This window comes from Bos grunniens, chromosome 5, assembly GCF_055505025.1.
Source record: "Bos grunniens cultivar Pamir isolate PY7600 chromosome 5, Bosgru_T2T1.0, whole genome shotgun sequence".
NCBI lineage: Eukaryota > Metazoa > Chordata > Mammalia > Artiodactyla > Bovidae > Bos > Bos grunniens.
In genome coordinates, this window is record NC_141169.1 from 27,561,810 (window position 1) to 27,574,105 (window position 12,296).

Sequence of the window (12,296 nt, forward strand, 5' to 3'; positions counted from 1 at the left end):
TACAAAAGCCCTGTTTTTTATTTAAATATCCTAAATATATCACGAAGGAACATACACTGCACTTTAATGGTAAAAAGATACAAGTTTATAACATCTTATAAAAACTACCATTTAAAAGTGATCTTGTTCATTTGATATTCCCCTCCCCTAATAGCAAAATAAGTATATTAAAAAAAAAAAAAAAAAGGTGGAGAGGGTGGGGTGGGAGGGATTAAGATAAAAGCCCCAGGGCCACACAGAGGCAGAGAACATCTGGGGAGAGGGTTAAAAGTTGTGGTGGGACCCCACACCTCATTTAACCCTCTGATATCAAGCCATGGGGCACAATCAGTAGCTAAGTGATGACAAGAGGTTGTTGGAGGCGGGGTGGACGGAAAAGACTTGAGGTGCTGGGAAGGGCAGGGCTGGTGGGGCCTGGTCCAGCAGCCCACCCAGGAACTGGCGCTACTCTTTCCCAGGTCCCTGAATCCCATGTCCTGGTCTCAAGAGCTGGCCCCACCGCCGTTCCCTTCACTCCAGACACACCTGAGGCATCTTTCCAGTGCTAGACCCCACCCAGCAGAGGGGTGGAATGTTGGGCCCAGGAGCCTTTGCAGCGGTTGGTGATCTCCCTGGGGTGTAAGTGGGACTCTTGGGCGCTGTCACTCCTCCTGCCTCTCAGTTCCCCTCTCCTCACAAATCCATGGCCTCATGAACATCAGCACCTGGGCAACTGAGCTAACCACCTGCTCCTGAGTTTCCACTCACCCAGTCCTCAGCAGGGGTGGTTCTGGTATGGCTCTCTGCACATATGCTTAGAAGTTCCCTCTCCCCCACACACCCAAGCAGGAAGCCGAGGCCTGCAGGGGGCCAGGACACATTCGGACCTAAACACACATTCGCACATGCAGGGGCACACCTCACTAATGTGATTCTCTCCACACACAACCCCAATCCTAAGCTGACTAGCTACAGGTGGCAGGGAGCGACATCTTCCACTTGCAAAAGCACCGTCTGGAAGGACAGTTTTCTAAATGTGTCTGAGACAAACCCCAGCCCCCAGCGGGGCTCTCTGAGAGGGGCTGGCTCACATGCAGAAAGAGGCCCTACTTGCAGGGACCAAGAAGGGCTGGTTTCAGGACTCGCCGTCTAGTTTCTGGACCGTGTCAAACGTGCCAACACAAAACTAGGCGAGAACAGGCTGCAGGCACGTTCCCCAGCGTTTCCCCATAGGATCTCAGATGCTGTCAGGGAAGAGCTCAAGGGTGCCACGCTTCCTTTCTTTTCCCCAAATCCTCACACCTCAGAGGTATGGAGACCCGCCCCCCCCTCCCCGCCCCCGCCTTGTCCCCACTCCCATCTCCTTCAGAACAGGTAACAGGAGTGTGCTGTTGCCTACCTTTTCTGAGAAAGGAAATCACTTTCTGCAGACTGCCATCTCAGACCCCCCACTGACAGCCTGGTCAGGTTCAGCAAATCTCCATGATTCTTCTGTAATTACTCAGCACACCCCCGTAGGTCAGGAGAGCCCACAACCTGGGAGTCAACCAAACCCCCAGAACCTCCCATAAGGATCCTTTCCTTAGCAGGAAGAAAGAGGGTTTTTATTTCACTTTAGAAAATTCATATTCACAAGCCCTGGCTTGGGTTAGCAACATCCTAACCAGCAGTCTGTTGAATCAATCTTAAAAAAAACCCTCCAAAACGAAGCCCTCCAGTCCCCTCAAGCTGAGTTCTTCAGCTCCTCTTGAACCTAAAGGTTCAGGCCTTCAGGTTTTGGGGGAGGGGCAGTCAGGAGAAGCTGTTTCATGCTCATGCTCCCAAGCTGGGGCTAGAGAAGGGTTTGGCTCAATAATATGCCATCTCCAAGCATACAAACACGAACACTCACATACCACACACACACTCACTCACACACCCCTGATCACTTCTGGGGAGGGTGTAGATAAGGTGGTGGTGTCAGAGCAGAGAAGAGCAAAAAATATAGTTAAGAGTAAAACCTACATCAGGTTTCTCCTTCGGTGTTTTCTCCGCAGCCCCCTCCCCACCCCCACACAGTTCTTTTTGTGTAGGGACGGCCATCAAGAAGGAAGCCAAGATCTTTTCCTTTGGGACCAAAAGCTAGACCCCTATCTCCTCTACCTGAACACAGTGATAGGACGTGAGCGCGGAGAACAGCACAACACTGCTCAACAGTCACGTCAGGGGACACCAAATTTCTGTGTCTTCAACAGCTGTCACCGAACTTGGGGCTAGTCTTGGGTGGTTCCTACGAGGGCACAAGGAGAAAGAACCCACTGTATCATCTGCGACTCCTTGCTCGACACCTCTGTCTGGCTTAGGAGTCAGTCAGTATCAGCGAGGTAGCCAAAAACTATCTCCAAGATCAACTACCCAAGGAGAGAAAGGGAAGGGGCTTCAAGGGCCACTCTCACCCAAGTTTCCTCCAGAAGGCACTTGAGCTGACCCCATTAGGTACCAGTGTGGCACCGGCCACTGCAATAGCCCAGGCCACAGCTCCTGCTCTTCCCTGAAGGAAATGAGAGGCACCTGCCCACTCTTCCTGGATCCAGCCCTTGTCTGCTCCCCCCACTGCTCTTCCTTTGTCCCCACAGTGTATAAGGAGGCCAAAGTAAGCACAGCCGCCACCCTGATCCTATTCTCCTTCAAACAGGAGGTGAGGTACAGGGCTGTGGAACATCAAGGATCAACTGCAACTAAAAACTCAATTTGGGGGAGGGCTGGACCAGCCATAGTCCCTGCTTTAACCAGGACTCTATACCTCCATATTACCTATTTCCACAGTGTGCCTGTTGAAACTGCTTTTGGATAAACAAAAACAAGAACAGAACAAACAAACCCCTCTCCCCAGTCTCCTCCATTTCAGCTGCCAGCGGGAGTCCAGGGTTGTGGGAGCCACGCTTCAGTCTTGGTCCTGCACCTTGAGTCCCCACCTGTGACCTCAGCCGAGGGTCTGGGGACTAGCTTCCCTACCCAGGAATGCTGAAGGAACTTCCCCGAGATACTCAGAGTCTCAGATTATTTACAGAGCTGAAGCTCTGGGGCCTGCCGTCCCCTGATGCACTCTTCCGGTCTCCTGGGTCCACTCCTCCAGGAGGGAGACAGGTACAGACGGGGCGGCGGTGGGACCATCAGACCAGAGGGGGTGCACTCTTCGGTGGATTCTTCTGATTACTCCCACCACCCGGGGCCCCTGCGCCTAGAGAGAAAACTGCCCGTCGGAAGTCTTGGACTGGCACCCTTGGCACATCCGTTTGTGTCTGAGTAATCGATCTGTCCGAGAAAAACACTGAGAAGAAACGGAGGGTTAAGTGCCTGAGAGAAGAAACTTGGTTACCTATTGGCTAGAGCTGTCCTTCCCAAATGGGAGAGGCGCACGTCCCATTCTACATTCCCTTGGCATGTACACAGACAGTATGAGTGCACAGTGGTTAGGAACACAACGCTGAAGTCTCAATCCTGGCCTAGCACGCAGTAGCCACGCAACCTTGGGCAAGCTATCTCAGCCCTGAATGTGTCCACTCATCTGTAAAATGGGGCTAAAGGTACCTACTCACAGAGCGGCTGCTTCATTTATCATGTATTTATTCAGTATCTCAAGGCAGGTACAGTTCCTGGGGCTGAGGACAGAGTGGAGAACCAGCGGGACAAAGTCTCTGCCCCACAGAGCTTTCATACTAGTGTTCTGCAGATACAGCCTGAGAGCGTGGAGCAAAGCTTGAGACCCAGCAAGGCATCCAGAAAGTGCTCACTGTTATCATTTCTCATCTCTTGTTTGTGTCTCGTTTTGGTCCTGGATTTTATACTCACAACACATCAGATATTGACCGCTCCCTCAGGGCAGGAATTTTTCTCTCTTCCTCCTAAGTGCACCTGTCCTGAAGTTCCATTCAATGTGTCTCTAATCCCTGATCTGCTGTGTCCTTGGGAAACTCAACCTCTCTAAACCTCAATTTCCCCATGGGCAAAATGAAGGCCACACAGCTACCTCATGGAGTTAATGTGAAGGTAACGTCACACATGGTCTCACTGTGCCTGGTACAGGCAGAGAAAGATATACCTATATAAGGCCAGAAAGATATACCTCACCCCGATGTACTAACACCATCATGGCCAGGAATGCGAGATGGCCCCTTGTTAAGCAGGGAGTAGGGGCGAGCCCTGGCTATTGGGGAAGAAAGTTTGTGCGTGGGTGTGAATGCATGACACGTGAGCTTACCTGGTGACACCGTTCACACTGGTAGGGCTTTTCCCCACTGTGTACACGCTTGTGACGCTCCAGGTGGTACTTCTGGATGAAACGCATATCACATATGTCACACTCAAATGGCTTCTCACCTGGCCCAATCAGAGAGAAGGGAGCATCAGGAGGTATACATGGCAGGGACCTCACTCCAGGTATTTTCCCAGAAATCTTTATCTTTTAGTAACGTGTAAACAGCTAATGGGGAAAGGTCCCCAAAGCTGCTGGTCTCAGCAACACCAGATACATACAATCTCTTCTGCCTCATTCACTTACCTTCTTCCCCTACTTCTAATACTTACTCCTTAAAATAAACCCAACAGGAGCTACATACAAATGCAACACAAACTATGGACTATGCTCCCCCTCTGAATGTGAGCAAGAGACTTACCGGTATGAATAAGGATGTGCCTCTTGAGGTGATAACTGCTCCTAAAGGCTCCAAAGCAGTGTTCACAAACAAAATTTTTGGGAATCTTTACTTGAAAAGAACCATTTTGTTCCACTACCACCACCTGGGGGCAAGAGTCAGGCGCATCATGAGGCTACCCTATCCCTCTGCCCCTTCTTGCCTCCATTCTGCCCTGGCCCTATTTTCAACTGCTGGATAAAGTAACTTCTCTGATGCTGTCATCTCCCACATCCCTCAGAGTTGAGAGACCCTTGGAGGAAGGAGGCAGGGTGAGCAAGCTGTCTGCTTGGTCAAACCTCACACTCTGAACTGACCTTAGAGGGAGACTGCCTGCCCCTCTGCCACAGGACCTCATGCTCCCCCGACCCTCCCCTTACCAAGGATGTTTCACAGAGGGCAGAGATCAACTGCCAAAGTGGTCTCTGGATGGAGCCAGGGTGACTCACTCACCAGCTGTGAGGAGAGCTCAGGGCTGAGCCAGAGAGGGAAGAAAGAAGAGGGCTGCCTTATTCCCAAACTGAATCAGTTTGGGCGTTTCCCCATTACCTGCCTTTTTCTTCTTTTTTTGGCCACTCTGCGTGGCTTGTGGGATCTCAGTTCCCTGACCAGGGGATGAACCCAAGCACTCAACAATGAAAGCGTGGAGTCCTAATCATTGGACTGCCAAGGAATTCCCCATTACCTGCCTTTTTAACAGTCTTTTTTGAATGAGAGGCCTCAGCCAAGCTGTCATCGTCTTTGCGGCTCCGGGATTTATCACTGTCTTTTCGGTGGCCCTTTAAATACAAATCAAATCTAAATGCACAGTCAATCTGAGAACACAAGACAGGAAGCCAAAAAGGTGCTTTGAGACAACTTGTGAATCACCTGCCCCAGAGGTTTAGAGAAAGTACGCATCCATCTCCTCTCCAAGCACCTTGGTTTTAACGAGCTGTTGTACAGGAAAGACCTTCCTTTCCTGTACCCTCTAAAATACCCATACTCATGGCCCAGCTGTATCCCCTTTCCCACTTCCCTAAACAAAAGCACTGAGGACTCAGAGCTGGGCACCTCCTGGCAGAGAGCTTGGGCCACCCGACCCCCAGGTGCCGCAATGGGCTCAAGTGCTGTACCTGACTCGAGCACCTCAGCACATCAGGGCTACCTGCCCGCTCTCCATTCTCGGCCTGCTTGCTGGCAATCTGGCTCAGCATCATCTTCTTGCTGGCTGCAGTGGGAACCAAACTCACACCTGCTAGGCCTTCACAAGCCAGGAGACTTGCCTAAGTTGAAAGGAGATGAGGTGTCAGGTCACCTGGCAGGGCAGGGCAAAAACAGACTGCCAATTTCCAAAGAACTACCTTAAACACCCAGCTACTAACATGCGGCTTCTCTCCAAGGAGCGTTCCTCCTCAGCACAAAACCCTGCTTCCTTCGAGAGTCCTCCCTAACTCATCTCACCAGGACTAGTTATTCATTTTGTCAGCTGTCAGCATTCAGACACAGACTAAGTGAATAATCAGATGCTACTGACGCTTTTGTCATTAGCACTGTGCTGGGTAAAGTGTCTATCTATACATTACTTTGAAGCTACACGAGGCTTAGAAATACCAAGAGTCCGTCCTGTTGACCCACTGACATGGGAGATTTCTGGGGGAACTTCCTTCTTTCTCTCTTGATGACACTTAGCTACACAGAACCCGCTTCTGACTGGCAGATCTCACTGGTGCCAAATGTATAGTCTATCAAGCTCTACAAACGTGTACCAGTAAAATTAGGTCATTTCTCCCTTTAGATTTAAAATTCTCTAAGTGCTGTCAAATATAAAAATTTTATATTTTATAACAAAGATGACAATTAAACCACTTGGGAAGATTTTGGAGTTGAATATACAATTTCTCTTCCTCCTCCCCGTCCTCACCATTCATGTGTGCATATTCACATTTCTCACAGTCCTTGCTCTACATAGTTTAAAAATTACTTAAGTAAGGGATATTTAGGAAAATTGCTACATTCTTCAAACTGACTTTATTTAGCCAACACTAGACAATATCCTTTTCTTACTGAAGAAACACTTTTAAGAAACAGTTGGTCAGCAAACTTCCATGAGTAATTTAAAAAGAAATTCCTTTCAGGTGATCAGTACATCCCAGGAACTCCCCCTCTCATCTTCAAGGACTTCGGAGGGAAAGGTCTGGAGGCAAGACTTAACTCTGCTGTTTGCATTGTACAATCTCAGGCAGATTACTCCACCTCTTTAAGCCTCAGTTTCCTTAAATGCAAAATGTTCACCATGGTATCTACCCTCACAGGGTTGATGAGTTAACATACAAAAGCAGCACCCCAGTACAAAGTTAGCAGTTAGGGAAAAGCAGTCTTCTCAGAGCTAGAGTGAACAGGATGCTGTGAAGTGGGTTGCAAACAAAGGAAGAAGAAACTGCACGGCTCCTCCTCTGCATGGAAAAGAAGGAAGCTATGCATGCAGCTGGAAGAAAGCCAGTGATTTCTTCCTGGTGAGGCTGGTAGGGGAGGGTCCCTGGAAGGAAGCTGGCAAAAGCTCCAGGGATGCTACAGACAGCTTTTCTCCCCAGATAACTACAATAACCTGTTGAGCCATCCTGTCTCTCCAATCCATCTTGTATCCCCACAAGGGGGATTTGGAAGGACAAGTACCTTCCAAATACACTGATCTGACGTCACTCTCCTGCTTAACACTCTTCAGAGAGTCCCCATTCCTTATGGAATACAGTTTAATTCCCCAGTAAGGGATAAAAACCCTTCAGTCACACTCAGCTTACTTCTCCAGGAAACAACTCCCTCACCCTAACGTGGCCGTCTATCACTATCTCCTGTCTTTAGCCATCCACCCCGCACCCCAATCCTTTCCTCCGTAACTAGCAAACTGCCCGCAGTACTCCCCAGCTCACCACATCCTCCCAGGACTCTAAGTCTCTGCCCAGGCAGTTGTCCTTGTCTGAACGCTCTGTTCTACTTGTTTATTTAGCAAAATCCTATGCATCCTTCCAGCTTCAACTTCTTTTTTCATCCAGGCAAAAGGCTCATTCCCTCCTCTACGGTGTACATACCTCTATTATTGCATATTCCTTCAATCAACAGACTCATTGAGTCTGTACTACTAGCCAGCCACCACGCAGTGTTGTGTATATAAAGATAAATAACAGATTGTCTCTTCATCTCCCCCAACCCCAACCCAACTAGCCTGGAAGCCTGCTGGGGTCAGGGTCAATTTTATTCATCTTTGTATCCCCAGCACAATGCCTTGCATGTAACAGGAGCTCAATAAATTCCTGTTGGAAAAAAAACAAATGAAGCATTCACCAGACTGTTTACTCCCTCATGCCCCTCAAAAGTTACTGTACCAAGTGTAAACTGAGTACATGTTGCTTTGTAAATGTCCCATCAAGGCCTGTGATGCAGTATAGCCTACCTCCTTCATTTGACTGGAAGCTCCCTGAAGGCAGGGGCTGTGGCCTGTCTCCTTTCCTTCCTCTAGATCTCCCCCTGGTGTTTAATACAGAGCTTGGCTCACTGGGTTGGTCAATATGTTGACTAAGGCAGCATTCAAGAGTGAAACTGCAAACACGCTTCCCAGTGATCTTGAAGGAGGAGGACTCTAGAGCTTTTTACCTGAGCCATGCTGATTTCTCACTTAATGCAAGTCAAAAGTTCGAGTTTCTTGCTCCACCTTTCCTTAAGACACTGTTGTTTGAAGAACTGTCACCAAATCACTGTAACAACTCTTTCGTGTCCCTTCAGTCCTGCTGCCATACTGAAATGCCTTTGTCTTCAAACAGAATTTAGTGTCCTCCAAAGTAAAGATAGATGTTCCAAGAATCCCTGGTCTCTGCTCGGCTCCTGCCTATTGTCTGAAGAAAAAGGCTGCCAGTCTCAGTTTTCCAGCTGAATTCTCTGAATGAAATTCACGATTTGTTTCAGAAACCTGAAACCAGAAAGGGAAATGGAGCTGTTAGGTGCAACATTCTCAGGCCATACAACCTTCAGTGGGCTGAACTATTTTGCCAGGTGCTCTCTGTGCAACTCTAAACGAAGACATCAGAGTTCTCTTTCTAGGTCATGAGAAGAAACTGGTCTCCAGGCCCTCGACAGGAGTAAAAGTAACTTCGGCCTCTAGTGGAGGCACTGCAGCAGGCCAACTGCTAGGATTTGCCAACTTAGGACTGGAAGGAGGAGGCGGAGGCTCTCTAGGGCTTTTGTGTCCAGTGGGCTGGCCCACGAAGCTCGAACTCTATCAAGGCGACCCGAAGTGGGGTAGAGAAAAGCTCAGGGGTTAACGCTGGGCGCTTCAGCAGCAGGCAGAAACCGGACCAGCAGTACAAGCCCAGGCCGGCCCACACGTGTGCATTCTCCGAGACCGCCCCAAGGTACGTAAACTCGCTGCGGAGGTGGAAGACAAGGAGGCGAAGCCCGACGCTGCGCGTTCCCTCCCATCTTCCCTCCCTCCCTCCAGCCAGCCAGCCAGCCAGCCGCTGCGCCCGCCGCACGCACCCGGAGAGCCCAGGAGCGCGCAAGGTGCGTGCTCGCGCCCGCGTCCCTTCCGAGCAAGCCCCCTCAGTCTGGCCGGTGACGCGACCGCACGGTGGTGTGCGCGCCGCCCCTACCTCTCCTCGGGAGCGCCCCCCTTCGCCCCGGGCCCCTCCTTCCCGCCCCTCCCCCTTCCCGCGCGGTGCCCCACGGCCTGCGAGCTGCTGGAGCGCTGCCGCCTGCCTCCACAACGCTGCGCTCCCTGGGGCGTGCTCTTACCTGCCAGGCGCGGCCTCCCGCTGTCTCCCCCGCTGCGCGGCGCCTCCTCCAGGCCGCAGCACTCCGTGCCAGCCCCGTGGCCGCCGCTGCCCCCACCGGGACCGAGGCAAGTTTACAAACACCAACCAGGGGCCCCTTTCCCCGGAAGCACTTCCCCTCCCCCTTCGTCCTCTCCTCTGTGCAGCACTATCCACTTCCGGGCGGGGGCAGACAGAAAAGGGGTGAGGCTGAGGGCGCACCGAGGGAGTGCAGCTGGTGAGTGGGCAGTGCCGACGGCGCGCAGAAGGACGGGAAAAGGGCCGACCGGCGGTACGGCGCGTGCGCCGTGTTGCGGACGCGCCCCCGCGGCCATCTTTATTCAGGGCAGGAAAGAAGGCCCTGAAACGTTGGTATGCCGAGTGTTTGTTGAGGGTTTTGCTAGGTGAGTTTGTTAGGATTCCTTGAAGAAGCGTCATCACTTTCCCTTTCTCGCAGATGTTCTCCCTGTCGCTTATGAGTCTGGAGCCCCAAATAGTGCCAGAATAGTTAGTACCAGGCCTTTCACGTAGCTCTGTCGAGATCATCTTTACCCGAGCTTTTCCATCAGGCGCAGATCTGCAGATTCCGAGGGCCGCCCGTCAGCTGGGAGGGAAGTTTTTTGCACTATCTTGCTGAGTACACTCAACTCCAGTCTGAGAAAGGATTCCCTGGCATATTAATCGCACTCCGAAGTCTTTGATTTCCTCATACCACTTCCGCCTTTATTTCTAGACCGTCCAGTATGTAATATTGGCTTCCTCACCTCCGAAAACGCATAGGACTCTCCGGTTGTTGTTCAGTAGCTCAGTCGTGTCCGACTCTTTGGGACCCCATGGACTTAAAGCACGCCAGGCTTCCTGTCCTTCACTGTCTTCGCAGAGCTTGCTCAGACTCATGTCTGTTGAGTCCGTGATACCGTCCAACCATCTCATCTGTCGTCCCTTTCTGCCTTCAGTCTTTCCCAGCATCAGTGTCTTTTCTAGGGTCGGCTCTTCGCCTCAGATATACTGGAGCTTCAGCATCAGTCCCTGCAATGAATATTCAGGCTTGATATCCTTTAGAGTTGACTGGTTGGATCCCCTTGCAGTCCAAGGGACTCTCAAGAGTCTTCTCCAACACTACAGTTCAAAAGCATCAATTCTTCAGCGCTCAGCCTTCTTTATGGTTCAGCTCTTACAGCTGTACATGACTACTGGAAAAACCATAGCTTTGACTAGACGGATCTTTGTTGGCAAAGTAATGTCTCTGCTTTTTAATACCAGATTGGTTATAGCTTTTCTTCCGGGAAGCAAACGTCTTTTAATTTCATGGCTCTAGTCACCATCTGCAGTGATTTTGGAGCCCAAGAAAATAAAGTCTGTCACTATTTCCATTGTTTCCCCATCTGTTGGCCATGAAGTAATGGGACCGGATGCCATGATCTTAGTTTTTTGAATATTGAGTTTTTTATTTCTTCATAGTGCTTCCGCCTTTATTTCTAGACCATCCAGCGTCTAACTTCGGCTTTCTCCCCGAAAAGGCATAGGGCTCTCCTCAGTAGGAAACTGTGGTCTCATTGGAGATTTGGCAATGCAGGGTGGCCTGTTGGCCCAGCTACATTAGGAAAACTCCAGCCTTTCTTTAAATTCTGTTCCCAACTTTCCTGCTAAAGATGGGCTTCCCCAGTGACTCAGAGGGTAAAAAAATTCTGCCTGCAATGCAGAAGACCTGGGTTCGGTCCCTGGGTTGGGAAGATCGCCTGAAGAAGGAAATGGGAACCCACTCCATTATTCTTACCTGGATAGTTCCACGGATGGAGGAGCCTGGCGGGCCACAGTCCATGGGATTGCAGAGAGTTGGATGCGACTGCGGGACTAACACTTTCACTTTCTGCTAGAGATGGACTATGCATTAATGCACTTGATGGAAGGAAATGTCCATTTTATTTAGGTGCTGTCAGGTTGTGAGTGTAGGGGAATTAACGGAGATGCCTAAATAAATAAAAAAAATCTTTGTTTATGAATGAAGACAATTTCCAGCCACTTTATGTACATAGATTTCGTTTCTGTGAGCACTTCATTTTTTTTACCAATTGACAGCAAATCTTTGTGGTCTTAAGATCATCATAGAACAGATAAAATTGAGTGAGATTATCAGAAATAAATCTTTAATTAAGAAAAAAAATAGCTCAGGGACTTCTTTGGTGGTCCACTGATTAAGAATCCCCGTTATAATGGGGAGGGGGTAGGATGGGCGTTCCATGCTTGGTGGAGGAACTAAGATTCCACATGCCATTGGGCAGTTAAGCCCGTGTGCTGCAACTCCCTAGAGGGCTGCTGCAACTAACACCTGATTCAGCCAATAAATACTTTAAAAAAATAGCTCATGCTTATTTTAATAAGTCCACACAGCACAAAAAAATTAAAAGGCAAAAAAAATGTTGCCATCTGAAGGTAGTCACTTTTATCAGTTTGTTGTATATACAACCAGGCTTCTTCCTATGTTCATAAAAACTTTTTTTTTTTCATCCAGAATTTGTTTTTGAGCACCACAGTGGACCAGACAAAAGTGTTTTACACATCTTCTAAGTAGTTTCACATTTTAAAAATTGTTTCAGTATTCCAGCAATTTGTATTTTAGTTTGTCTAGGCCCATCCTCAATGAACATTCAGGTTAGTTTCAGTTTTTTTGTTTTATAAACCATGCTGTATGAACATCCTTATAGTGATCCTTTTGTTTTTATAGATTTATAGGTAGGAAATGGGCATTTAAAATTTTAATAGGTCCTGTGAAATTGAATTTCAGGGGTTTGTAACAGTTTACACATTCAGAGCCATGTGTAAAAGTCCCCAGTTCCTGCAATCTTGGCAATACTGGATGCTA

General features: G+C 49.3%; 2 protein-coding genes across 13 annotated transcripts in view; one reads left to right on the plus strand and one right to left on the minus strand.

The window, feature by feature from the left end:
• On the minus strand, nt 1–9,570 carry ZNF740 (zinc finger protein 740). 7 transcript variants are annotated; one of them, XM_086399298.1, is made up of 7 exons: nt 9,417–9,570; nt 8,283–8,595; nt 5,768–5,917; nt 5,342–5,431; nt 4,635–4,758; nt 4,220–4,338; nt 1–3,289 (listed from the first exon to the last, which is right to left on the minus strand). In XM_086399298.1, exons 2-7 carry the CDS (start codon nt 8,289–8,291, stop codon nt 3,200–3,202), a joined length of 582 nt encoding a protein of 193 aa, XP_086255424.1. In that variant the 5' UTR covers nt 8,292–8,595; nt 9,417–9,570; the 3' UTR covers nt 1–3,199. The 7 variants fall into 7 exon arrangements, with proteins under 7 accessions (XP_086255424.1, XP_086255428.1, XP_086255426.1 ...); XM_086399302.1 differs by having other exon boundaries at nt 5,338–5,431; XM_086399300.1 differs by having other exon boundaries at nt 5,768–5,949.
• CSAD (cysteine sulfinic acid decarboxylase) overlaps nt 8,861–12,296 on the plus strand; it is a 27,393-nt gene continuing 23,957 nt past the window's right edge. Inside the window, exons 1-2 of one of the 6 annotated variants that reach the window (XM_086399292.1) lie at nt 9,152–9,185; nt 9,424–9,522. The gene's annotated coding sequence lies outside the window, so the exon portion shown is untranslated. Of the gene's footprint in view, nt 9,186–9,423; nt 9,523–9,576; nt 9,838–12,296 lie in introns of those variants that run through there. The other 5 variants (XM_086399288.1, XM_086399291.1, XM_086399289.1 and 2 more) reach the window with 5 other exon arrangements.

Bases quoted from the DNA above. Each gene is read 5' to 3' on its own strand.
- ZNF740 (XM_086399298.1), bottom strand. The intron at 5,432-5,767 runs GTACAGCACTTG...TTGTATTTAAAG, and splicing joins TGCTGAGGTGCTCGAGTCAG to GGCCACCGAAAAGACAGTGA. The intron at 4,759-5,341 runs GCAGGTAATGGG...TCTTGCCCCCAG, and splicing joins CAAAAAAGACTGTTAAAAAG to GTGGTGGTAGTGGAACAAAA.